A 27,828-nucleotide genomic window follows, 5' to 3' on the forward strand; every position below is an offset into this window, starting at 1 on the left:
CTATTTTATCCTTGCTGCCTATCACAGTGCTATGTCGAACAGGTACACAGTTGATACTGATTGAATAAATCAGTCTGGATTTGAGGTTGGTGGTGGGCTTCCAGGAGGAGAGCAGTAGCCAGGTTAAAGTGCCAGATTGCATGTGCTGCTTCTAATCCTTACAGTCCTTTTGGTTTGTGTCCTACTTTCATGTTGGGTCCGATAGCCAAGTATGTTCCTGATACTCTATACTTTCAGTGGGGGTTGGTGGCATGGGATGTTCAACAAACATATGAGCTTCTCAAAGACAGATTGAGCTCCTCATAAAACCTCACACATTGTCAGGCATCTAGTAGGGGCTTAACAGAAACTTATTGGATAGATAGATGAATGAATGAATAAATGAATGAGTGCAAAAGAGGATGGGTGGATGAGAAAGCCCTCAGAACTAGTGATGATAATATAAAAGAAGAATAATATGAACTTAGGTTGGCAGGCAACTATGGAAAATCATATTTTTTTTTAATAAAGGATGACATATTTCCAATCAGTAAAATATCATAAAAGTACAAAAATGTATTAAGTACAATCATTAGCGTTATGTTATGGGGGAATAGTTGTTATAACGTTTCCCTGTAAGATGGCACATTGGATGGTCACAGTTGGCTTGATTTACAGAGGTGCAAGAGTAGGTGACCAGTTGTACCAGTTAGCCCAGTTTCTTAGGATTTGGACCTCTGTAAAAATGAGAAAGTCCCAGGCAAACTGGGATGGTTGGTCATACAAGAAAACAAGCAGCATCAGAATGTTGGCTATAGTTTGGAACTTAGGAAGAGGATGAGACTTTTTTTTTTTTAACTTCTCCATCATCTCTTTTCCCCTTAGCCCTGAAATAAAAATCCCTTTTGTTATTACTGAGGGTGTTACAGCTTTCTGAGGCTTTTTACCACTGGGTTTCACGTAATTTTGACTTAATACTTATATCAAGCCTGGGAAGAAAGGCACTCAACCAACTTGCAGGTGTGGCATCCTGCTTCAAGGCTCCTGCATCCTAGGGAGAATGGAGGCAGAGCAAGGACTCAAACTCAGATCTCCTAAGGCCACTGTTCTGTCCTTTCTGGCTTTTAGTAGTAGCCAGAAATTGTTTGAGTGAAAAATCGGGGTACCTGAGATCCAGGTTTTGACTCAATCCCCTCACTAGGAACAATTCACATCATCACTGCTTTTCCTGGTATGTGTACCTGCCCCTTCCTGGGCAATCCTCTTGCAGGATTCCCCCAAATACCCACCAGCTGGCTAGTCCTGGCATCATTATGTAGCAGAGGCAGTGAGACACAGCGCATTGGCTCCAGGAGGGTGCTGCAAATGGTCCTTCCAGTCCAGGTTTGGCAGGAAGATGGTCAGAGGGCCAGCTCCCTGCGCCATTTGCCAACTTGATCGAATGTTTTCTGGTATCTTTGCTGAGGAGTTACTCAAGTGATAGGTCAACTCATGGCTGGTGGCATGACTTGTAGGCTCAAAGACTCACCACACTTAGTGCATCTATTTCTGTACTTTTTACCTAATATATAGGTACTAGCTTAAGGTGGCCCAGTAACTCTTTCTGACTTATTTTACAAGATTAGGGGTAGGCTATACTTTCCCAGAGCAGACTTGGCTTCTCTTGACAGCCTATTAAAATTCTACTGTTCATTCTCTTAACACTGTTTTGAGCTCTTTTATATATCTGACATTTATAACCTTTAGGGATAAGAAGTCTATATAATCCTTCTTTTCCCTGTGAAGTGACACTTCCTCTGACTCTCTCTAACTGAAGAAGGCCAGTGTCTTCCAGAGGGTGGTATTCTGGAATAAGCTGAATGGGGCTTCATGTTAGCCCTACCCTTGAAGATGTCATTGTTTAAGCTCTGGGTTGCTCTATCATATGGGCCTTTTCTGGTCAGATGTGCTTATATTTCCTGATTAACAGGGTTTTCTTTTCTTTTGTTCTAAGTGCTGAATGAGGATGAGTAATTTTATTTAAAAATAAACGCAATAAATAGCTTTAAAAAACTGCCGCTGGATAGGCATGGTGGCTCATGCCTGTAATCCCAGCACTTTGGGAGGCCTAGGTGGGTGGATCATGAGGTCAGGAGTTCGAGACCAGCCTGGCCAACATGGTGAAACCCTGTCTCTACTAAAAATACAAAAATTAGCTGGGTGTGGTGGCAGGCGCCTGTAATCCCAGCTCCTTGGGAGGCTGAGGCAGGAGAATCACTTCAACCCGGGAGGCGGAAGTTGCAGTGAGCCAAGACCATGTCATTGCACTCCATCCTGGGTGACAGAGTGACTCCGCCTCAAAAAGAAAAAAAAGTGCTGCCTGTGTCCTTTTGTCAGATTCCCCAGATGTTGGGACATATGGTCTGTCAACCAAAACAGGGGTCTCTGGTGCATCTGTTCCCTTTTGCATGTCTATTCTTCATGCCTCTTACACTAGCTGTGACCCTACAACCCTCAGAAGAGTCTGTGGCACTGAGCTAAAATACACTTTTCATTTTTAGATGTGGCTTTTCTTTGGCTTAGAGACAAAAAGCAGAACCAACTCTTTGTGCATGGAAGGGATAACCCCACCTTGGCCATCATGGCAATACACTTGAGATGAAGCCCTAAGTCTCTTAGGGCTGCACAAGTCTCTTCTGAAACTTTAACTCTGGGCACTGAGAGGTAAATAAACCCAGAAACTTCCATACCCTGAGATATTGCTTGGGTTGATATACTTCTTGGAATCTTGGAAACTTATGGCCCAATTGCATTGGATTGTAGGCTGCACTTATCTAGAGGGTCAGAAGAATGGTTTTGGGTTAAACCAATTTGAGAACTCAGTGCAACAAAAACAGCCTCCTTATCTAAACTCTGCAAGATGTGCTGCCTGGCAGCCACAGAAAACTAGAGGCCGACTGGTTTTCCAGTCTTTGTGTCAAACCCCTTGGGACCAGCACTTCCTCCAAGGAAGTCAAGCTTATTGGGGAAAAAAAGAATAACTCTGGCACAATGTTTCCTCTATGAAGAGGAAGGGGTCAAGGCTTACTTGGGCCAGTGATTGGGTGGCCTCTGTTGAGTTTGTATGGATTTCTGTAGCTCCTCATATGGTCAGTGAACTCTGGGATCGGCGATGGCTGCCCCTCTTTGAGTTCCGGGACATATCAGTCTGTCCTCTTGAGTAGGCCATTTTCCTATGAGGCCCCAGCAGGTGCTCCCCGGATGAAAGTTTAGCTGAGGAGTCCCCTGAGCATGAGTCATCCCTCATGCACTCTCTGCCGCATCTCTGTTCGTGGATCATCCACTCTTCTGTGTTCTTCCTCTTGGGAGGGTTAGAGCTCTTTGGGGTGCTGGCACTGAAGTCCTGTTCTGTGATAGATGACACTGAGTAGTGGGTGGGTCGAGCCACTTCAGGGGCAGGGACAGGCCTCTGTCTGCTTCTCCAACTCTGGATTTCTAGGTTTCTTTTGTCTGTGGGGAGTTTGTCAATTTTCTGAGCTTTTGAGATTAGAGACTTCCCATAGGTTCCTTGTAGAGATAGGAAAAAGCACCTGGTAGGAAATAACAGAAAAAAGATATTTTCTGATTTCTGTTGACTTCATAAGCTTTAGCATTGAAAGGGGGTCTTTACAATCCAACTCCCTGGGCAAGATCCTCTTTACTGCACTCCTAGCTGATGATTATTAAATCCATGTTCGGGCACCTCTAGTCTTGGGGAGCTCAACAACAAAAGTAACAACAACAAAACATAAAAGCTAACATTTATTATATACCAGGACTATTCTAAGTGCTTTATGCATTATTAACTCATTTTATTTTCCCAACAATCCTATGCAGTTGTTACTTTTGTTTGCTTCTGCGTACAAATGAGGAAACTGAGGGACTGAGAGATTTAATGATTTGTCTACAGCCACACGTGAGCTATGGTCAGGAGCACACACTGTGAATCCAAAGACTTGTCTCTTATTCTTCACACACAAAACAGTCCTTTCTATTTCTGGGCTACTCCAATTTAGGCAAATTTAATTGCTCTGTCATGTTAAGCCTTTGTGAAACTTGAGCATTTTAAAGTAGTTTTAAAATCCATGTTCTTTTCTTGAATCTGTGGACCTTGCTGACTTGACAGTGTCATCATATTACCACGATTTTCCCGATAAAGAAGTAAGGGCCCTAAGAGGTGAGGTGAGATTCCCAAGGTCTCCTGAGATGTTAACAGATCTCCCTGTTGACTGACTCAAGGTTTTTATCCCCCTGCCAAGCTGCATACAGTCTGTAGTAGACTCTGGAATTGGGATTCTTCATTTGTGTTTAGAATCTTCTCTTTGTTCAAAGTGTAGGCAAGGAAAAGGGGTGAGAATGTGAATAAAACTATGTGGTATATGGAGAAAATATACACAAGCTTGTGGCACTGGGCAACTCACATCCAGTTTCTGGATGTCCATTGCTTTATCTAAAAAATAATCCATTTGGCCTGGAGTACATCTAAGGTCATTCCCAAAGACAGTCTTTAAAAATGTTTTATGTTTAAAGCCTTATAAGCAGGAAGGCTCCCATTCTTCCACTATGTCTAAAAGCTGCAGGGTGACCACCCCGCCGCAACCCCCACCAGTGGGCAAGAGGTTTCTGAAAATTACAATAGATCTCGTGGAACCTGATAAACTTTTCTCCATTCTCTCTCATCTCACCCCGGGAGGTCGTAGGGACCATGTATATGTCCCAGAAAATATTTGACTTTTTGCTTCAAAACTGGAATTTCCTTAGTGTAAATCTTTCCCTCAAGCCACTGTCTTCCTCCTCCATTCATTTATTCAACAAATGCTTTTCAAGTTGCTACAGTGGGCCAGGCCCCCAAGGGATTAAGCCACGAATAGGAAAGACAAGATCCTTGCTGAATGTAACCCGGGGATATGGTTATAAATAGAGAAGGCAATGAGAGTGTCAGACACCTGATCACTGAAATTAAATGCTTCTTCCTCAAGGAAGGAAGTGCTGACAGTTCCACCCGCTATATATTTCTCAAGCCCATGTCCCATCAGCACCTAACTGCTTCTTCCTTAAGGAAATGTCCCTCCGTTTATAACTGGATTCACATGTTACATGACAGGAAGATCTTGTCTTTTGTGTTGATGGCTCAGTTTCTTGAGGGCCTGGGCCATTGTGGGGACTTGAAAAGTATTTGTTGAATAAATGAATGGAGGAGGAAGGCGGTGGCTTGGGGGAAAGATTTACACAAAATAACCTTTTAAAGCTGAAAACTGCAAGATGCATAGGAGGTAGCCACACCAAGGGGATGAGAATCAAAACCTAGTTACAACTGGCTGAAGCTTGGGGAGTGATGATACAAGCAGGAGAATATGACCCAGGAGGGGTTGGCAGAAGCAGAGCTGGCAGGAACTGTGGGCTACGTTTATGGTTTTGTGCTTTATTGCAGAGGTCTTGGGAAGCCCTTGGAGGGTTATGAACAGGTGACATGATCACACTTTGAGCCAATGTTAATGGACTAGAGTGAGATCCAACAGGAGACTACTGAAGTAATTTGGGGTGGAAGGGCAATAGTCTATTGGTAGTAGTGGCTGTAGAAATGGAAATAGTAGATGGGTTTGAGAAATACATCGTAGATAGAACTGTCAGTACTTGGTGAAAGGCTAGATATAGGCATGAGTTGGCAAGTGATGTCAAGAATAATTTCCTGGGGCCTGCCTTTGTCCTAAGTGGGTAGTATTTGCTGAAAGAAACTCTGGAGATACCCAGATTTCTGGGGTGGTGCTGGTGACAGAGGGTGGAGTCATGAATTCAATTAGAAATGTCTCCCAGTTTCCTCAGACTTAATATGCCCAGTGGAGGTGATGAATAAGTTGCTAGAAAGATGTGTCTGGAATTCATAAGAGAGGTCTGGGCTGATAATTTATGGGAAGAGTCATCTGCTAAAAATAATTTTTAAATCCATGATAGTGATTTCTCTTTATGGAGAGAATATAAAGTTAGAAGACTGCCGGGCGTGGTGGCTCACACCTGTAATCCCAGCACTTTGGGAGGCCGAGGCGGGTGGATCACGAGGTCAAGAGATTGAGACCATCCTGGTCAACATGGTGAAACCCTGTCTCTACTAAAAATACAAAAAATTAGCTGGGCATGGTGGCGCGTGCCTGTAATCCCAGCTACTCAGGAGGCTGAGGCAGGAGAATTGCCTGAACCCAAGAGGTGGAGGTTGCAGTGAGCCGAGATCGTGCCATTGCACTCCAGCCTGGATAACAAGAGTGAAACTCCTTCTCAAAAAAAAAAAGAAGACAGAATGCAGAATGTAGGGACAAGAGAAGCTAGGTTAAGCAAACCACCGAACTTATGTTAAAGGAAGTAAGGCTGGTTGATGGCTCTCTAATTTTGGGATAAAACAAGTTCTGTATAATGTTGTAATTGTCTATTCGTTATAGTTTAGAATGATAAAATGCTTAATAGTGACGTTCAGAGTTGTGACATCCTCGGGATGGAGAGGCTAAGTCTTGCCTGTGTGCACATCATTGTCAAGTCCACTGCTCTGACTAGAGAGTGTGGGCTGCAGAATAGAACACTGGCCTTTGAGTTGGGAGAATCTAGATCCCACTATGATTTGTGTTAGGCCTGTGAACACATTCTGGTCCCTCTTGATACTTCAGCTGTCCCATGAGCGGGGTACTAGAACCGTAGGTCTGCCCAACACTTAGCTCATGGCAAAAACAAAATGAGAGGCTAGACGGGAGAGCCTATGTCAAGAGTGAGCTCCAAAGAAAGGCAAGGCATTTATAATTGCTGTTGCTATTTTTCTGGAAAAGGTACATTTACTGCAGAGGGTTTAACCTGGAAATATCCAACGTAGTCCCTGGGCATGGATAATTTATTTGACTAATGGAGGTCTTGTATGGAAGGGGTGCATTTAGACAAATTTGAATAATATTTAAACATTGGCAATTTCATGCAAAATTTGAATTTCTGAGATGACTCTGAAGCATTTGATCTTTCCTTGTGGCCATGATGGAAGCTGAGAAGTTCTTTTTTCTAATGTCTGCCCTCCATCTGGCTTGCTGCACTTGCTGGCTTGTCCCTGTAGGCATTTGAGTATGAGATTCCTGAACTAAAATAAAAAAGAACCATAGAGCAGCTCAAAATAATTCCTTATCACACACACACACAAATTGTAAGACAGGAGAGTAGGAATTGCTATTCCCATTTTATAGATGTCACAACTGAAGTCACACTGACTTGGTGACTTCACTACTTTGTGGCTCACCTGGGACCACAGTCTATGTTATTTGCCTCCTGGTTGTTCATTGTTCTTTCTGTCCTAGCTCTTTCTGAAACCGTACCCTCCAGGATCTTAGCAGAAGTCAAACTCCTAACCCTTGGGTTATAAAAATGGCTTATTAAGGGGAGATTGGTAACTCTATGAAGGAAAAAGAGCCCCAGTGCTCAAACCTTGGGAGAAGAGCCACAACTGGTGTGAGAAAGCAGACGAGGTAGAAAGTGGGGTCTGATAGCTGGTCTTCCATCACCCAGTAGGGATTGGTGGGGTTGTTGCAGATGACGCAGGTGGCATTGTACAGGAGGGATACCAGAAAGTACATCAGGAAGCTGCCGAGGAGCACGAGCCCATGGAAAATGGTCTGTGGAGGAAAAGAAGTAAACACGTTGAAGGTATAGCTGAGATTAGGAAGCAGGGTGGTCACACTACTTGGTTAACTTTGTTTCAAACTACTTTTGAAATGCAACACACACAAAATTCAAAAAGTGTGCAGTTTAATATATCATTATAAAGCAAATGCCCAAATTGTTGCCATGTAGAATTGAACACACATACCCCAGAAGACCTTATTCTTCTGTCTCACCCTGCTTTTGGTGATAATTTCTATGCTATCCTTTGTGGGTTTACCACCCATCTAGGTTTCCCTACATAGCCTGTTTTTGAATGTTGGATAAATAGAATCATGTTTCATGTGAGACTTTTTGTCCTCCTACTCCCAAGGTAATATGTTTAAACCCTAATCTCCAATGTGATAGCATTTGCATGTGGGGCCTTTTGAAGGTGATTAGGGGGAGCCCTCCTGAATGAGATTAGTGCCCTTATAAGAAGAGACAGGAGATAGATTTGATCCTTCTTTCATTCAGCCATGCGAGTAATAATATAGCTCGAAGGCAGCTGTCCAGGAAGGAAGAGGGCCTGAACCAGACACTGAATCAGCTGCTGCACTGATCTTGGGCTTTCAGCCTCCAGAACCATGAGAAATAAATCTGTTATTTAAGCCACTCAGCTTGATGACAGCCTGATGGCAGATATTATGACAGCCTGAGAAGGCAAAGACACTTCTGCAGCTTTTTTCACTTGATTTTATACTTAAAAAAGGGGTTCCCAACTCCTGGACCATGGACCAGTAACAGTCCATTCCCATTAGGAACTCGGCTGCATGGCAGGAGATGAGTGGTTGACAAGTGAGCATTACCACCTGAGCTCCATCTCCTCTCAGATTAGTGGTGACATTAGATTCTCATAGGAGCATGAGAACCCTATTGTGAACTGCGCATGTAAGGGATCTAGGCTGGATGCTCCTTATAAGACTTAAATGCCTGATGATCTGAGGTGGAACAGTTTCATTCCAAACCACCCCACCCTTCAGTTGCCTTCTATGAAACTGGTCCCTGGTGGCCAAAAGGTTGGGGACTACCACTTTAAAGTTTTATCTATGCTGAAAGACATAGCTCTAGTGCATTCATTTTAACTATTACGTGGTATGAACATGCCACAACTTATTTTTCTCATTGATGAACATTTAGGCTTTTTTTTTCTTGTACATGTCTCCATATATACATGTGCAAGAGTGTTTCTGAGGTGTATGCTTAGAATTGCACCAAAAAGTATGAGTACTTTAAATTCCTCTAGCTGTTTTCAAATAACTCGTTAGAGTTTAAGATCTACTAACAGGATAGGGAAGTTCCTTCGTTATGCTTTATCATCTTTAACACACTCCCAAAATGACTTGTCAGTATTTTATTTAGAATTTTCTACCTCTGGCTGGGTGCAGTGGCTCATGCCTGTAATCCCAGCACTTTGGGAGGCCAAGGTGGGTGGATCACTGGAGGTCAGGAGTTCAAGACCAGCCTGGGCAACATGGTGAAACCCTGTCTCTACTACAAATACAAAATAATAATCATTGGGCTTGGTGATATGTGCCTATAATCCTAGCTGCTTTGGAGGCTGAGGCAGGAGAATCACTTGAACCTGGGAGGCGGAGGTTGCAGTGAGTTAAGAATTGCGCCTCTGCACTCCAGCCTGGGTGACAAGAGCGAGACTCCATCTCAAAAAAAAAAATATTTTTTCTACATCTATGTTAATTAGTGAGATTGGTCTGTAATCTTCTTTTCTTGAATTGCCCATGCCCATTTTGATATCAGTTATTCTAGCCACGAAAAATGAATTGCTTATTGCTATGGTTTAAGCACATTTTAACCATATGTGCTTCCTCTAAACTCATATGTTGAAACCTAATACCCACTGTGATAGCATTAAGAGGAGGGGCCTTTTAGAAGTGATTAAGTCATGAAAGATATTCCCTCATGAATGAATTAGTGCCCTTATAAAAGAAGATGATAGGAGCATCCTAATGCCTTTTTGCCCTTCCACCATGTGAAGACACAGTGTTTCATCTATTTATGCCTTGTGAGGACACAGCATTCATCTTTTTTTTGCCTTCTTCCCCTCCAAAAGATGCAGCAAGAGGACATAATCTTGGAAGCAGGAAGCAGCCCTCACTGGACACTGAACCTGCTGGTGCCTTGATCTTGGACTTACCAGCCCCCAGAACTATGAGAAATACATTTCTAGTCTTTGTAAATTACCTAGTCTCAGGTACTCTATTGCAGTAGCATAAACAGACTAAGACACTTATCTTTTTCTATATTTTTATTCCATGACAAAATTGATATAGAAGATTGCCTGTTCTTTACAAGTTTGATCAAACTTTAAATCCTTTGGGTCTCATGTTTTTGGGGATAGAATTTGGCTTATTCAGGCTTGCTGAATGATTTTTGACTACATTTTGGTAAATTTTACCAGACTTAACATTGCTAAAATTAATTTAACAAGCTAAAATTTTTTTATATTCCAATTTTGTTAATTGATCCAATAATGTCCTCAAGGTGTGTTTTTTTCCCCTTCAGTACAGAATCCAGTTAAGGGTCAAATATTATACTTAGTTTTCATGTCTTTAGTCTCCTTAATCTGGAATATTTCATAGCTTTTGTCTTTGATGGCATTGACATTTCTGAAAAATACTGGAATACTCTCACCCTACCAACCATCTTTTTGTTTAAAAAAGGAATAATGCTCATTTTACATTTGTCTGATGTTTCCTTATGAGCATATTCAGATTATACATTCTCTAGCTGGCTATGTGATCTTGGCAAGTTGAATACCCCATTTGACCCTCAATTTCCCTATCTATAATAAAAAAGCATTGGATTAAATGATGATTAAAATCCCTTCCTAGGGATTCTATTTAGTCATTTTTCATGTAACACCAAAACTCTAAATTCCTTTTTTTCTTCTAAAAGGAAAAATAAGTGGATTAAACAAATTTTTTAAAAAAACCCTAAATAGCCACAGTCAATTTGAGATTCATTCATTTAACAGATAGTTATTGTTCACACATTGGCCAGGCTCTTTTGACTAGATGGTACAAAAAACCAACTGTTACTGACTTGAGCTATAATAAGCCTAGAGACAGGTTTAGCTTCAGGCAAAGCTGGATGTAGGCACTCAGCAATGTTCCATGGATTCTGTACCTCTCCCTTTCTTCATCCTGCTATCCTCTCTGTTGGCTTCATTCTCCAGTAGTCCTTTCTACATTATGGCAAGAATTTGCCAGTTGCTCAAGGCTTCCAAACAATAGACTCAGCAACCACAATACAAAGACTGCTCCTGCTTCTCAACGAAAATCCTAAGGCAGGGTCTGATTGGCCAGGACTGGGTCATATGTACATACTTGAACCAATCACTGTGGATAGGGTGGGGTAGAATTGTCTGGATGGGGTTCTGGATCATGTGTCCTTCTCCAAAGCTCAGAGACAGTGCCTGCTCTGCATTGTGTATCAGTCAGGGGAGCAGAGTCACTGTAATTGTCTAGGATAAGAGATTTACTACAGGGACTAGACCTCCCATAATTGTAAGAGGAATGGGAAGGTGAAGACTAGAAGAGGACTTAAAGGATAGAAGTCACCAAATTGAGAAACCAAGCACATCCAACTGCAGATGTGACTGCAAAAAGGTGATGGAGAGGCTATGGGAAGCAATTGTCATTGAGTCTGCAGCCAAGAATCTGGCCATGAGCTTAAGCCAGCATTTGGTAAGCAGGGTCAGAAGTTAGGAAAAAGAACTGAAAGCAGCATAGTGCATAGCAGTTATGAAAACAAATCACAATTCAGTTCAATAAGTGTTTAATAAGAGGAATCACAAGGTGCACTGGGAGCCCAAGGGGTTACAGAATCCAGTCTAGATAACAAGGAAAGCCTCTTGGAGGAGGCAAAACATTTGAGATGAGGCCTGAAGGATGAGGAGAGAGCCAGAGGAAATGGGGGAAGAGGGAGAGAAATTAGCAAATGCAGAGGCCTAGAAGTGAGATAGGGTATTCGAGAACTAAAACTAACTTGGTCTGGCTGGGGTCTAATATGAAGTAGGAAGCATCACTGGTAATGCCAGGGGGACAGCAAGAACCAGATGTTACAGGCCCATAAGTAGGAGTTTGGACTCCGTCCTAAGAGCAATGGGGAGCCATGGTAGGATGTGAAGCCAGGGAGAGGTTAAGTATCATAGGTAGATGTTGGCACATTGGAGATGGGAGGATCTTCAGAACACATCTCCCTCCCAGGAAAAGTCTAAACACCTTAGCTGGAACGCTGATCCCTGAACCTTCAAGGGCTTGCTAGCTTTAGTTTCCTTCTCTGAAGGTAATCTGGGGAATATGGCAATGGGAATGTGATGGCATTCGTTATAATATTTACAACTGCAAGTGACAGTGTGCCAGGCTGATAGCGGCTTAAACAAAGAAGAAATATCATATTTTCTAGCAAAACATCTGAAGGCTGGCAACTCCAAAGTTGTGGCAGAGACTCAGTGTGTCCAAGAATCCAAGCTCTTCTCATATTTCTGCTCTGGCATCTCCAGCAATTGTCTTCGTCCTTAAACTCACTGCCTGAAACAGTGGCTGCAGTGCCACACATCATTTGATCACAGGATACTGACAAAAGCAGGAAGGAAAAGGTGGGACAGAAGGCTTTACTTCACGACCCTATCCTATTAATAAAAGAAAGTCCCAGAGTTCACTTGACTTCTCATTGGCTAAGAGCTAGATCATGTGCCCACCCTGGACCATCACTGCTGAAGGGAGAGGAATTACTGCTCCTACTTAAGACAGATCATTATTGATTTCCTGGGGCTGGAGAGCAACCCAAACTAGGGGATTTCTAACCCTTAGGTTGGTACAAAAGTACTCGTGGTTTTTGCCATTAAAAGTGCTAGTATTTTTATGGTCCTTCAGCAAGAGGTATTTATAATTTCCATCATGACTTACTCTATTTCATAAGTTGTTTAGAAGTGACTTTCAAAATTTCTAAGCATGTTAGGCTTTATGTGGCTACCTGTTTATTGCTGGCTTCTAATTTAAATAGCTTGCTGTCAGAAAACATGGATTTTAGGATTTTTTTCTTTCAAATTCCTTTGTGATTTAGAATTCTTTCTGGGAACTGATCTGTGTATGTTTGAAAACAATGTATGTTATTTGGTTTGAGCAAAGTTTTATATATTAGATCAAACATAATTTATTAAAAGTTTCTATATCCCTTCTATTTTTTAAATCTATTTGATCTATGCCAGTTTCTCAGATTTGTATAAAAATCTCAAGCTATGATTGTGAATTTGTCCATTTCTTCTTTTTGCTGGATGAAAAAATCCAGTCTGTAATTTTTGTTTTTAGAGGAAGAATTTAATCCACTTACATTTATTATGAGTACTGATATATTTAGATTTAAATATCTCATTTTGCATTTGTTTGCCATTATTTTCTTTGCTCATTTTTTCATGTTTCCTACGTTCTGCAAAATTGACAGTTTTCTAGATTTTTTTTTGTTCCATTTTAGTAGTTAAGATACTAAAACAAGTGAACTTTTATGGAAAAATGTATAGTTAAATGTGTATTTTTATTCTCCTATCCACTATGAAGGCTTTAGCATAACTTAATTACCTACTGAATAGCCCTTCCTAATGTTGTTTCTCATAGTTTTAGCTTTTGTTTCTTATATTCTTGCAGTAGTATGTTCCTTCTTTTTGTGAGGATCTATAGGTAGTAAACCTTACAGAGTTTATCTGAAAATAGAATTTATTTTGCCTTACTCTTAATAGTGTAGCTTTTCTTTTTTTATTATATTTTTATTGCATTTTAGGTTTGTGGGTACATGTGAAGAATATGCAAGATTGTTGCATAGGTACACACATGGCAGTATGATTTGCTGCCTTCCTCCCCATCACCTATATCTGGCATTTCTCCCCATGTTATCTCCCCCCAACTCCCCACTCCCTGCTGTCCCTCCCCTATTTCCCCCCAACAGACCCCAGTGTGTGATGCTCCCCTCCCTGTGTCCATGTGTTCTCATTGTTCAACACCCACCTATGAGTGAGAACATGTGGTGTTTGATTTTCTGTTCTTGTGTCAGTTTGCTGAGAATGGTGGTTTCTAGGTTCATCCATGTCCCTACAAAGGACACGAACTCATCGTTTTTGATGGCTGCATAATATTCCATGGTGTATATATGCCACATTTTCCCTGTCCAGTCTATCATCGATGGGCATTTGGGTTGGTTCCAGGTCTTTTTTTTTTTTAATTGCATTTTAGGTTTTGGGGTACATGTGAAAAACATGCAAGGTTGTCGCATAGGTGCACACGTGGCAGTGTGATTTGCTGCCTTCTTCCCCTTCACCCATATCTGGCATTTCTCCCCATGCTATCTCCCCTCAACTACCCACCCCACACTGTCCCCCCCACTCCCCCCAACAGACCCCAGTGTATAGTGCTCCCCTCCCTGTGTCCATGTGTTCCCATTGTTCTATACCCATCTATGAGTGAGAACATGCGATGTTTGATTTTGTGTTCTTGTGTCAGGTTGCTGAGAATGATGGTTTCCAGGTTTATCCATGTCCCTACAAAGGATGTGAACTCATCGTTTTTGATGGCTGCATAATATTCCATGGTGTATATGTGCCACATTTTTCCTGTCCAGTCTATCATCGATGGGCATTTGGGTTGATTCCAGGTCTTTGTTATTGTGAACTGTGCTGCAATGAACATTCGTGTGCATGTGTCCTTATAGTAGAACGATTTATAATCCTTTGGATATAAACCCAGTAATGGGATTGCTGGGTCAAATGGAATTTCTATTTCTAGGTCCTTGAGGAATGGCCATACTGTCTTCCACAATGGTTGAACTAATTTACACTCCCACCAACAGTGTAAAAGTGTTCCTATTTCTCCACATCCTCTCCAGCATCTGTTATCTCCAGATTTTTAAATGACCTCCATTCTAACTGGTGTGAGATGGTATCTCAACGTGGTTTTGATTTGCATTTCTCTAATGACCAGTGATGATGAGTATTTTTTCATATGTTTGTTGGCCTCATGTATGTCTTCTTTTGTAAAGTGTCTGTTCATATCCTTCGCACACTTTTGAATGGGCTTGTTTGCTTTTTCTTGTAAATCTGTTTTAGTTCTTTGTAGATTTTGGATATCAGCCCTTTGTCAGATGGGTAGACTGCAAAAATTTTATTCCATTCTGTTGGTTGCTGATTCACTCTAGTGACTGTTTCTTTTGCTGTGCAGAAGCTGTGGAGTTTGATTAGGCCCCATTTGTCTATTTTGGCTTCTGTTGCCAATACTTTCGGTGTTTTGGTCATGAAGTCCTTGCCTACGCCTATGTCCTGAATGGTTTTGCCTAGATTTTCTTCTAGGGTTTTTATGGTGTTAGGTCTTATGTTTAAGTCTTTAATCCATCTGGAGTTAATTTTAGTGTAAGGTGTCAGGAAGGGGTCCAGTCTCTGCTTTCTGCATATGGCTAGCCAGTTTTCCCAACACCATTTATGAAACAGGGAATCCTTTCCCCATTGCTTATTTTTGTCAGGTTTGTCAAATATCGGATGGTTGTAGATATGTTGTGTTGCCTCTGAGGCCTCTGTTCTGTTCCATTGGTCTATATATCTGTTTTGGTACCAGTAACATGTGTTTTGATTACTGTAGCCTTGTAGTATAGTTTCAAGTCTGGTAGAGTAATGCCTCCCAGTTTGTTCTTTTGCTTAGAATTGACTTGGCTCTGTGGGCTCTCTTTTGGTTCCATATGAAGTTTAAGGTGGTTTTTTCCAGTTCTGTGAAGAGGGTCATTGGTAGTTTGATGGGGATAGCATTGAATCTGTAAATTACTTAGGGCAGTATAGCCATTTTCATGATATTGATTCTTCCTAACCATGAAAATGGAATGTTTCTCCATCTGTTTGTGTCCTCTCTTATTTCATTGAGCAGTGGTTTGTAGTTCTCCTTGAAGAGGTCCTTCACATTCCTTGTTAGTTATATTCCTAGGTATTTTATTCTCTTTGTAGCAATTGTGAATGGCAGTTCGTTCTTGATTTGGCTCTCTTTAAGTCTGTTATTGGTGTATAGGAATGCTTGTGATTTCTGCACATTGATTTTGTATCCTGAGACTTTGCTGAAGTTGCCTATCAGTTTCAGGAGATTTTGGGCTGAGACAATGGAGTTTTCTAGATATATAATCATGTCGTCTGCAAATAGAGACAACTTGACTTCCTCCTTTCCTATTTGAATACCCTTCATTTCTTTTTCTTGCCTGATTGCTCTGGATAGAACTTCCAGTACTATATTGAATAGGAGTGGTGAGAGAGGTCATCCTTGTCTAGTGCCAGATTTCAAAGGGAATGCTTCCAGTTTTTGCCCATTCAGTATGATATTGGCTGTTGGTTTGTCAGAAATAGCTTTTATTATTTTGAGATATGTTCCATCAATACCTGGTTTATTGAGGGTTTTTAGCATAAAGGGCTGTTGAATTTTGTCAAAGGCCTTCTCTGTATCAATTGAGATAATCATGTGGTTTTTGTCTTTGGTTCTGTTTATGTGGTGAATTACATTTATAGACTTGTGTATGTCGAACCAGGCTTGCATCCCAGTGGATAAGCTTTTTGATGTGCTGTTGCAATCGGCTTGCCAGTATTTTATTGAAGATTTTTGCATCTATGTTCATCATGGATATTGGCCTGAAGTTTTCTTTTCTTGCTGAGTCTCTGCCGGGTTTTGGTATCAGGACAATGTTGGTCTCATAAAATGATTTGGGAAAGATTCCCTCTTTTTGGATTGTTTGGAATAGTTTCAGAAGGAATGGTACCAGCTCCTCTTTGTATGTCTGGTAGAATTCGGCTGTGAACACATCTGGACCTGGGCTTTTTTTTTTTTTAGATGGAGTTTCGCTCTGTTACCCAGGCTGTAGTGCAATGGCGTGATCTCAGCTCACCGCAACCTCCGCCTCCTGGGTTCAGGCAATTTTCCTGCCTCAGCCTCCTGAGTAGCTGGGACTACAGGCACGCACCACCATGGCCAGCTAATTTTTTGTATCTTTAGTAGAGACAGGTTTTCACCATGCTGACCAGTATGGTCTTGATCTCTTGACCTCGTGATCCACCCACCTCGGCCTCCCAAAGTGCTGGGATTACAGGCATGAGCCAACGCGCCTGGCCTGGACCTGGGCTTTTTTTGGGTGGCAGGCTCTTAATTTCTGCCTCAACTTCAGAACTTATTATTGGTCTATTCAGAGTTTTGACTTCTTCCTGGTTTAGGCTTGGGAGGGTGCAAGTGTCCAGGAATTTATCCATTTCTTCCAGGTTTACTAGTTTATGTGCATAGAGTTGTTTGTAATAATCTCTGATGATAGTTTGTATTTCTGTGGAATCTGTGGTGATATATCCTTTATCATTTTTTATTGCATCTATTTGATTCTTCTCTCTTTCCTTTTTTTATTAATCTGGCTAGTGGTCTGTCTATTTTGTTGATCTTTTTGAAAAACCAGCTCCTGGATTTATTGATTTTTTTGAAGGGTTTTTTTGTGTCTCTATCTCCTTCAGTTCTGCTCTTAGTTATTTCTTGTCTTCTGCTAGGTTTTGAATTTTTTTTATCTTGCTCCTCTAGCTCTTTCAATTTTGACAATAGGGTGTCAATTTTAGATCTTTCCTTGCTTCTCATGTGAGCATTTATTGCTGTATGTTTTCCTCTAGAGACTGCTTTAAATGTGTCCCAGAGATTCTGGTATGTTGTGTCTTCATTCTCATTGGTTTCAAAGAACATCTTTATTTCTGCCTTCATTTCATTGTTTATCCAGTCAACATTCAAGAGCCAGTCATTCAGTTTCCATGAAGCTGTGCGGTTCTGAGTTAGTTTCTGAATTCTGAGTTCTAACTTGATTGCACTGTGGTCTGAGATATTGTTTGTTATGGTTTCCATTCTTTTGCATTTGCTGAGGAGTGATTTACTTCCCATTATGTGATCAATTTTAGAGTAGGTGTGATGTGGTGCTGAGAAGAACGTATATTCTGTGGATTTGTGGTGGAGAGTTTTTTAAATGTTTATTAGGTTTGCTTGGTCCAGGTCTGAGTTCAAGTCCTGGCTATCCTTGTTAATTTTCTGTCTCGTTGATCTAATATTGATAATAGGGTGTTAAAGTCTCCTACTATTATTGTGTGGGAGTCTAAGTCTCTTTGTAAGTCATTAAGAACTTGCCTCATGTATCTGGGTGCTCCTGTATTAGGTGCGTATATATTTAGGATCATTAGCTCTTCTTGTTGCATTGATCCTTTTACCATTATGTGATGTCCTTCTTTGTCTCTTTTGATCTTTGTTGCTTTAAAGTCTATTTTATCAGAGATGAGAATTGCAACTCCTGCTTTTTTTGTTCTCCATTTGTTTGGTAAATCTTCCTCCATCACTTTATTTTAAGCTTTTGTGCATCCTTGCATGTGAGATGGGTTTCCTGGATACAGTACACCAATGGGTTTTGGGTTTTTATCCAATTTGCCAGTCTGTGTCTTTTGATTCGGGCATTTAGCCCATTTACATTTAGGGTTAATATTGTTATGTGTGAATTTGATCGTGCCATTTTGATGCTATCTGGCTGTTTTGCCCATTAGTTGATGCAGTTTCTTCATTGTGTTGATGCTCTTTACCATTTGGTATGTTTTTGGAGTGGCTGGTACTGGTTGTTCCTTTCTATGTGTAGTGCCTCTTTCAGGAGCTCTTGTAAAGTAGGCCTGGTGGTGATGAAATCTCTGAGTACTTGCTTGTTCGCAAAGGATTTTATTTTTCCTTTACTTATGAAGCTTAGTTTGGTTGGATATGAAATTCTGGGTTGAAAGTTCTTTTCTTTAAGGTTGTTGAATATTGGCCCCCACTCTCTTCTGGCTTGTAGGGTTTCTGCTGAGAGATCTATTGTGAGTCTGATGGGCTTCCCTTTGTGGGTAACCTGAGCTTTCTCTCTGGCTGCCCTTAGCATTTTCTCCTTCATTTCAACCTTGGTGAATTTAATGATTATGTGCCTTGGGGTTGCTCTTCTTGAGGAGTGTCTTTGTGGTGTTCTCTGCATTTCCTGCACTTGAATATTGGCCTGCCTTGCTAGGTTGTGGAAGTTTTCCTGGATAATATTCTGAAGAGTATTTATTTTCCAGCTTGGATTCATTCTCTCTGTCACATTCAGGTACACCTATCAAACGTAGATTAGGTATTTACACATAGTCTCATATTTCTTGGAGACTTTGTTCATTCCTTTTTACCCTTTTTTCTCTAATCTTGCCTTCTCGTTTTATTTCATTGAGTTGATCTTTGACCTCTGATATCCTTTCTTCTGCTTGGTCAGTTCAGCTGTTGATACTTGTGTATGCTTCGCAAAGTTCTCGTGTTGTGTTTTTCAGCTCCATCAATTCAGTTACATTCCTCTCTAAGTTGTTTATTCTTGGTAGCATTTCGTCAAATCTTTTTTTCAAGGTTCTTAGTTTCTTTGCATTGGGTTAGAACATGTTCTTTTAGCTCACAGAAGTTTCTTATTACCCACCTCTGAAGCCTGATTCTGTCAATTCATCACACTCATTCTCCACCCCCAGCCTTGTTCCCTTGCTGGTGAGGAATTGTGATCTCTTGTAGGAGGAGAGGCATTCTGGTTTCAGTTGTTTTCATCCTTTTTGCACTGGTCTCTTCCCATCTTTGTGGATTTATCCACCTGTCATCTTTGTAGTTATTGACTTTCAGATTGGGTCTCTGATTGGACGTCCAGTTTGTTGATGATGAAGTTATTTCTTTCTGTTTGTTTTCCTTCTAACAGTCTGGCCCCTCTGCTGTAGGACTGCTAAGGTCACTCCAGGCCCTGCTTGCCTGGGGATCACCTGCAGCAGCTGAAGAACAGTAAGGGTTGATGCCAGTTTCTTCTTCTGCTACCTTTGTCCCAGAAGGATACCTGCCAGATGTCAGTCTGAGCTCTCCTTTATGAGGTGACTCTTTGGGTATATGGGGGTCAGGGAGCTGCTTGAGGAGACAGTCTGTCCTTGCTGAGCTGTGAGCTCCATTTTTCATTTGGAGCTGCTGGGCAGGTACGTTTAAGTCTGCTGCAGCAGAACTCATAACCCCCCCTTTTTTTTTTCCCAGGTGCCCTGTCCCAGGGAGTTATGGCTTTATTTATGAGTTTCTGTTGTGCTGATGCCTTTTTTCAGGGCTGCCCTGCCCAGCAAGGAGGCAGCCTAGTCACTGTCTTCCTGCAGAGGCTTTGCTGAGCGGCTGTGGGCTCTGCCCAGCTGCCATGTGAACTTCCCTGCAGTCCTGTTTATACGAGTGTAGTTTGAACTGACTTGGCAATGGTGGCCCACCTCTATAATGGCGGACTGTCTCTGTAATGCGGGGGCTGCCTTGGCAATGGCAGACTGCCTCAGCAATGGCAAACTACCTCTGTGGTGGTGGGCTGCCTCAGTAATGGTGGATGCCCCTCCCCTACAGAGCTGGACTGTCCCGGGTTAAGCTGTGTTTGCTGTGAAACTCTCAATCCAGAGCATTTCCGATTGCTGTTTTTTGTGGGTGTGGGACCAGCCAAGCCTGATCACCTGGCTTCCTGCCTCAGAGCCTTTTATTTTTTTTTTTTTCAGTTGAACAGTCAACTCTCTCCAAGGTGTTCCAGTTGCCTGTTGAAAAGCCACTGGGATCTGTGTAATTTCCTGTGCAGTGATCCCCTGTGCTGGCTGAAACAGCCGCGCTGAGATTTGTGGCGCTTTTTTGCCCGGGAATCTCCTGGCCTGGCTTCCTGTTTCAGTTCCCTTTTTAATCAGATGAATGGGTGACTCTGTCTCCCAGGAGCTCCAATTGCCAGCTAAAATGGTGCCTAGACCCATGTATTTTGTATGGAGAACCTCTGTGTGGGGGCTGGCAAAACAGCTGCGCCAGCCAAACTGCCACGCTGGCAACCCGTGCGGCTCCTCCACCTGGAAATCTCCTGGCCTGTGAGCATTAAAAATCCATCTGGAAATGCGGCGTCCACTCACCCTCCATGCTTTCACTGGGAGCTGCAATCCTGAGCTGCTCCTAATCGGCCATCTTGGATCCCTCCCCCAATAGTGTAGCTTTTCTAGTTGGTTTTCTTCAGGTGTTTGAAGATAGTTACTCCATTGTCTTTGTGGCTTTTATTGTTTGGTCATCAGCCTAGCTGTTCCTTTTCAGGTAATTTGTCTATAGTCTCTGGCAGACTTAAGGGTTGTCTCTGTATCTTTTACATTGTACAGTTTTAATTATGAAATATCTAGGTAATACATCCAGATTTTTGATATTTTCATTCTCAATGACAATTTCTTCAAACACTGCTTTTCCATCATTCTTTTTTCCTCCTGAGATTCCTTTTTAAAGAGTCTGCCCATTTGTTCCAGCCACCATTTCCTCTTAATTATTTTTCATATTTATGTATCATTCTGGATAAGCTCCTAAAACTACATTTCAATTTGGCAGTTTCTTTTTTTGCTAGTGTCTGATCTAGAGTGGATCCTACAAATTGTAGTTTTAATTTCAATGACTATATTTTATTTTCAAGAATTCTAAATGTTTCCTTAGCTTGGTGGTCTCTAGTATCAAACAGCTTCTGGTAAAACTATACCTCCAAGCAGCTTGCCATTGTTATCTCTCCCTTAGATTTCTTTCTTGAGCAGGAGAACTTTAGACCTCATAGTAGATGTGGTTCCAGACTGCCTACCCCATAGGAGCCAGAGTCCCCATTGTCAAGATCTGTGTCCTGTCCTGGTTTCCAGAAAGTCTGCAGTTTGAACCTTCCCAGTGCCATCTCTTCCCCTTCTCTTTCTCACTGTACTGAAGCCCCTTCTGGTGTTTCTGGCCCATGAAGAAAACTGTCCTGTACTTAAGCCTGGTTATGCCTTTCTTTTGTCTTATGACTTCATTCAGTCTGTCATTGGCACAAATTGGGGCAGAGGGCTTTAAAATTTTTTTTTAAGTTCCAAGATACATATGCAGAACGTGCAGGTTTGTTACCTAGTTATACATGTGCCATGGTGGTTTGCTGCATCTATCAACCTGTCATCTAGGTTTTAAGCCCTGCATGCTCTCCCTCCTCTTGTTCACCACCTCCTGACAGTCCCCAGTGTGTGATGTTCCCCTCTGTGTCCATGTGTTCTCATTGTTCATCTCCCACTTAAAAGTGAGAACATGTGGTGTTTGATTTTCTGTTCTTGTTAGTTTGCTGAGGATGATGTCTTCCAGCTTTATCCATATCCCTGCAAAGGACATGATCTCATTCTTTTTTATGACTGCATAGTATTCTATGGTGTATGTGTACCACATTTTCTTTATCCAATCTATTATTGTTGGGCATTTGGGTTGGTTCCATATGTTTGCTATTGTAAATAGTGCTGCAATAAACATACATGTGTATGTGTCTTTATAGTAGAATGATTTATATTCCTTCAGGTATATCCCCAGTAATGGGATTGCTGGGTCAAATTGTATTTCTGGTTCTAGATCCTTGAGGAATTGCCAGACTGTCTTCCACAATGGCTGAACTAATTTACACTCCTGTCAATCCACTCAATTGTAAAAGCATTCCTATTTCTCCACAGCCTCGCCAGCATCTACTGTTTCTTGACTTTTTAATACTTGCCATTCTGACTGGCATGAAATGGTATCTAATTATGGTTTTGATTTGCATTTCTCTAATGATCAGTGATGTTGAGTTTTTTTTCATGTTTGTCAGCCACGTTAAGTGTCATCTTTTGAGAGGTGTGTGTTCATATCTTTTGCCCACTTTTTGATGGGGTTGTTTTTCCTTGTAAATTTGTGTAAGTTCCTTGTAGATTCTGGATATTAGAAATTTGTCAGATGGGTAGATTGCAAAAATTTTCTCCCATTCTGTAGATTGCCTATTCACCCTAATGGTAGTTTCTTTTGCTGTGCAGAGCTCTTTCATTAGATCCCATTGGTCAATTTTCATTTTTGTTTCAATTGCTTTTGGTGTTTTCATCATGAAATCTTTGCCCATGCCTATGTCCTGAATGGCATTGCCTAGATTTTCTTCTAGGGCTTTTATGGTATTGGGTTTTACGGTTTTGGGTTTTACATTTAAGTCTTTAATCCATCTTGAGTTGAGTTAATTTTTGTATAAGATATAAGGAAGGTGTCCAGTTTGTTTTCTGTATATGGCTAGCCAGTTTTCTTAGCACCAATTAGTAAATAGGAAATATTTTCCCCATTGCTTGTTTTTATCTGGCTTGTTGAAGATTAGATGGTTGTACATATGTGGTGTTATTTGAGGTCTCTGTTCTGTTCCATTGGTTTATTTGTCCATTTTGGTTACTGTAGCCTTTTCATATAGTTTGAAGTCAGGTAGCGTGATGCCGCCAGCTTTATTCTTTTTGGTTAGGATTGTTTTGGCTATATGGGCTCTTTTTTGGTTCCATATAAAATTTAAAGTAGCTTTTTCTAATTCTGTGAAGAATGTTGATAGTAGTTTGATGGGAATAGCATTGAATCTATACTACTACTTTGGGCAGTATGGCCATTGTCACCATATTGATTCTTCCTATCCATAAGGATGGAATGTTTTTCCATTTGTGTCCTCTCTTATTTCCTGGAGCAGTGGTATGTAGTTCATCTTGAAGACATCTTTCACTTCCCTAGTTAGCTGCGTTCCTAGGTATTTTATTTTCTTTGTAGCAACTGTGAATGAAAGTTCATTCATAATTCGGTTCTCTGCTTGTCTATTGTTGGTGTATATGAATGCTTGTGATTTTTGCACATTGACTGTATCCTGAGATTTTGCTAAAGTTGCTTATCAGCTTAAGGAGTTTTTGGACTGAGAAAATTTTTTTTTTTAAATATACAATCATGTCATCTGTAAACAGACAATTTTACTTTGTCTCTTCCTATTTGAATATGCTTTATTTCTCGTGCCTGATTGCCCTGGCCAGAGCTTCCAATACTACGCTGAATAGGAAAGGGGGTTTTCAAAATGAGAACTCCATGATCCAAAACTACCCCTGAGTGGCTCTTATCGGCCACTGTCCAGCTGGTTATGGCCCACTTTCAGCTTGTGATAGTGGTGGTAGGAGGTTGGAGTAGGGAGTTGCACTGCAGAATGGAGGAAGACATTGAGCCTACTTGAGGCCATTTTCCAAATTTTTACTACTTGTGTGTCCAGAAAGACATTTCAGCATGGCTAAGGACAAATCTTTCTGTAAAGTGGTCCCCGTGTACCATTCAATCTTATCTACTTACGCTGTTAGTATGGATGTTAACGGCTCACATTAAACTGCCAGGGTTCAAAACTTGCTTCTATTTTGCACTGCTTGGGCAAATTTAACCTTATTGCATCTACTGCATTTCTAAATCTGTAAAATGGGAGTAAAAAAACACCTAACACACAGGGCTCCGGGAGGTTAAATAATACATGCTAATCATGTAGAGATACCAGGCATAGATTTTTTGCTATTTGTTTTTTTTTTTTTTTTTTTTTTTTTTTTTTTTTTTTTTTGAGACGGAGTTTCGCTCTTGATACCCAGGCTGGAGCGCAATGGCGCGATCTCGGCTCACCGCAATCTCCGCCTCCTGGGTTCAGGCAATTCTCCTGCCTCAGCCTCCTGAGTAGCTGGGATTACAGGCACGCGCCACCGTGCCCAGCTAAATTTTTTGCTATTTGTTTTTATAGTTGTTTTATCACTGACTAGAAGAATACAGTCAAAAAGGTGATAGTGCCTTCTTAGATATCAAAATATGATATTTGAATATGCTTGAGATATGGTTACCTGGAGGTAGGTTTCTAATTATTCACCCTAAAATTAAAATTAAATAGGTAGAATTCTCTCCTAACACAGCCTCAGGTATATACGGTCAGTGTTTTCCTTGTCTCTGAAACACCTCTGAACTTTTTTTTGAGATGGAGTCTTGGTCTGTCACCCAGACTGGAATGTGGTGGCATGATCTTGGCTTACTGCAACCTCCGCCTCCCAAGTTCAAGCAATTCTTCTACCTCAGCCTCCTGAGTAGCTAGAATCACCAGTGCCTGCTACCACACCCAGCTAATTTTTTATTTTTAGTAGAGACAAGGTTTCACCATGCTGGCCAGGCTGGTCTCAACCTCCTGATCTCAGGTGATCCACCTACCTCAGTCTCCCAAAGTGCTGGGATTACAGGCATGAGTCACCGTGTCCGGCCATACCCCTGAACCTTTTATCAATTGGTATTACCTATTATTGCAACTAATTGTCTCCTTATTTTACATGTGTTTTAACATCCTGGCTAGATGAAAAGCAAATTGAGGCCAGAATTTTATCTTTTTCATCTCTTTCTTCTCTGTACAGGTGGGACGTAGGTAGGAGCTTAGTGTGTATTTATTGAGTGGGTCAATAACACAGGGTGAAACAATTCAGAAATTTGAGTATAGTCAATGGACAGGAGCACAATTTTTAAGCCAAAGGGGCTCAGTGACACTTACCCATGTCTTCATTTCCATTGCCTGGTGCAAGAGGATTGTGGTGAGGGAGATGGTGTTGATTGGTGTCCCAAAAGTAAAGACATCTATATCAGAGCCCTTATAGGTCTGCAGAAGAGGAACAGACAGTCATTATCAGATATGTCTGTGGACTTAAAACTTTGACTTTGACACCATGGTTATAAAGCATCAATGAAGGCAGTTGTCAGTGGAGAAGGAGGTACCTAGCTGCTATCCACGTGGTACTGATCCGTGGAACAGATCAAGATGAGAAAGGAACTGATAGGACTAATTTAGAAATGGTTTTTGCAAGAGTAAGCCAAGATGGGGATTGTAAAACCATTGTGGAATGAATGAAGGAAGAATTCACTGAAAGCCCATCAAACACTATGCTAACAGCTGAGGACACGTCTGTGTTTGCCTACAAAATGAGTTTTGTCTATTAGCAGGGCAGATGTGGGACAATTTAAGGAAGTAAGTGCTGTAATAGAGGCAAGTACAAGGTACCCTGGAAACACAGAAGAGAGGACAGATTAGCTGAGATCAGAATAAGAGGAGTTAATCACTAGGAAAGAGAGGGTAAATGCAGTTTCAGCAAAGGTCAGAACTAAGGGTGAACACAGAGGGTTTGTAGAACTCCGAAGAGTCCTACCTTGTAGGTCTGTAGCACATATTCAAGGGCAAAAGATAAAGCAGGAAAGACAAGCAGAGACCTGGCCAGGGAGGGTATTTTAAGACAGGAAATTCAAGCAAAGCACAAGATCCCTGCCTCCTCTAACCCCGTAATCTTGCTAATTATGAAAGAATATGAACCCAGAGGCTGGATAAGCAACAGTGTTTACCTGGTGGTAACTGTTTCCGATCTTGTTCTCTACGTCTAGAAAGAATATTGTTTGCTACCTAAATTTGCACTATTTAAACAGAGGAATCAAATTGAGATTGGGCTGGTATCCCTTGCTATCTGCATTCTTGCTATTTTTTTTTCAGATAATGTAGTACCTCATTATCAGAACTTGCTGCCTGAACACTAGCTTCCTTAATCTTTGAAGCACAAGTCTATATAAAAATCAAGGGTAGTAAATTCAAATACCTTCAGTGCTGAAGTAGGAAACAGTTAATGAGAAAAGATGGCCAGGTATAAGACAAAGGGGAGTGGCAGAGACTAAAGAATATGCTTAAGTGGTGAGTCCAGCTGCAAAGTCAAGTCTAGATTTTTGCTATGAGGAAAAAGAAAGATCCAGTATAAATATAGCTTTCAGTTTTTCAAGTGCCAGCAGAAACCGAAATCTTTAGGTAGTGTTTTGACTTTTCACACACCTTGGGTTGGATGTAGCTTGCAGGTCACCTGTGTGAGCCTCTGCTCTAAAGTGTCCCGAAAGACACTACTAGTCTGGAACTTTATATAAAAAGGACCAGTTCCTCTCTGCAATGTATGTGGTTAGAATGGGACTATATGACTTACCAGGTAAGGGACAAAGAAACAGATGAGGCTCTGGTAGAATGCATCCACCATAGAAATCCAGAAAGTTGACAGGTTATAGCACTGCCAGGAGAGAACACACCAATAATTACCACTCTTATAGGAAGCCTCTATTCTTTGCAAGCAACTTTCTTGCAGTGGCTGGGACAGGCAACCATACACTTACGATGCCTCTTGTATTTGTGGCAATAGAATGGAGTAATTAGGAGCACAGACTTGGGGGTGACAGACTTCAGTTCAACTGTGTAACCTTGTGAAAATTACTAAGCTGCTCAGAGAACTAGTTTTTTCTTCCATGAAATGTGGGCAAAAATAATACAGCCTATTTCCTTGGAGTTAAAGAGGACTAAATGCAATTGTGACTTAGTACCTAGTAAGTACTCAGGTCTTAGTGCCTAGCAAGTACTCGGTTATTTGTTATTATCACTCTTTGCTGTATTTCTAGTGCTACTACAAACTTGGTAAATGTAGAGATTCTAAATTTCTAAGTGGCATCTGAAAGAGAGATCCCAATCATAGCCCTGAATCATGGATTCCCAAGACTTTCTCAAGCTCAACTTCAGAAACAAGCCTTCTCAGGCATCAATCTTTGTGCCTTCCCTGGGAAAAGTGAAACCTTTACCATTTTTGGGTTTTGTTTCATTAACAACTTCTTTTAGACACTCAAGGAATTTGTTATGCAGCCAGCACATTGATGGGAAAGGTAAACTTAGAAGAGACCAAGATGAACACGCACTCCTACCATGCCCCCTTTGTCTGGACGGCTTGGGCTGTTATGTTGCTTTCTCCTCTTGTCTTTGGGTTACAACTGGCCTTGCTGCTTGTCTATAAATAATTGCCAGCTTTGAAACACCACATTTGGCTTTGCCCTCCTTTCCTCCAGGTGCAAAGATACTGTCTGGCATTGCAAAGTCCCTCTCACCAGAGCTCCCTTTTCAAGGCATTCAGGATCCCTTTATCCAGCTTCTTGCTGGTGCTGGGAGTGCCTGCTGTCTGACTTTCCCAAATCATTCAGTGCTGCAGTGTGGCCTCTCTCGGCCTTCTAGAAAGCCACCAGATGGCTTCTCAGGCCTGCCTTAGTCTATTTCATACCAGCAAGTCCTAAAACACATGTGATTTTGGGTTCTAAGTTTTGCCTTCCCTAATAGGAAACAGAAGCATTTGTGTACCTTACCCAGTGAAAAGCAAAGTAGCTGTAAATCCCAAGGATTCCCAAACTGGGCTTTGGGGGTTCTCTCGCTGTATCTCAGATCCTGGAGGGGTCTGCTGAA

The 27,828-nt window shown here is 41.4% G+C and overlaps 1 protein-coding gene across 2 annotated transcripts in view; it reads right to left on the reverse strand.

The window, feature by feature from the left end:
* Nucleotides 1-484: 484 nt before the first annotated feature.
* ATP10B (ATPase phospholipid transporting 10B (putative)) overlaps nucleotides 485-27,828 on the reverse strand; it is a 295,336-nt gene continuing 267,992 nt past the window's right edge. For both annotated transcript variants that reach the window (XM_064376502.1, XM_064376503.1), the window contains 4 exons: nucleotides 26,540-26,620; nucleotides 25,081-25,185; nucleotides 7,447-7,634; nucleotides 485-3,548 (listed from right to left, as the gene is read on the reverse strand). In XM_064376502.1, the coding sequence (XP_064232572.1) occupies nucleotides 3,101-3,548; nucleotides 7,447-7,634; nucleotides 25,081-25,185; nucleotides 26,540-26,620 (822 nt within the window). In that variant the 3' untranslated portion in view covers nucleotides 485-3,100. The remainder of the gene's footprint in view (nucleotides 3,549-7,446; nucleotides 7,635-25,080; nucleotides 25,186-26,539; nucleotides 26,621-27,828) is intronic.

The sequence above is a fragment of the Aotus nancymaae genome, unplaced genomic scaffold, assembly GCF_030222135.1.
Source record: "Aotus nancymaae isolate 86718 unplaced genomic scaffold, 86718_ANA_hifiasm-v0.15.2.pri h1tg000015l_0, whole genome shotgun sequence".
Taxonomy (NCBI): Eukaryota; Metazoa; Chordata; class Mammalia; order Primates; family Aotidae; genus Aotus; species Aotus nancymaae.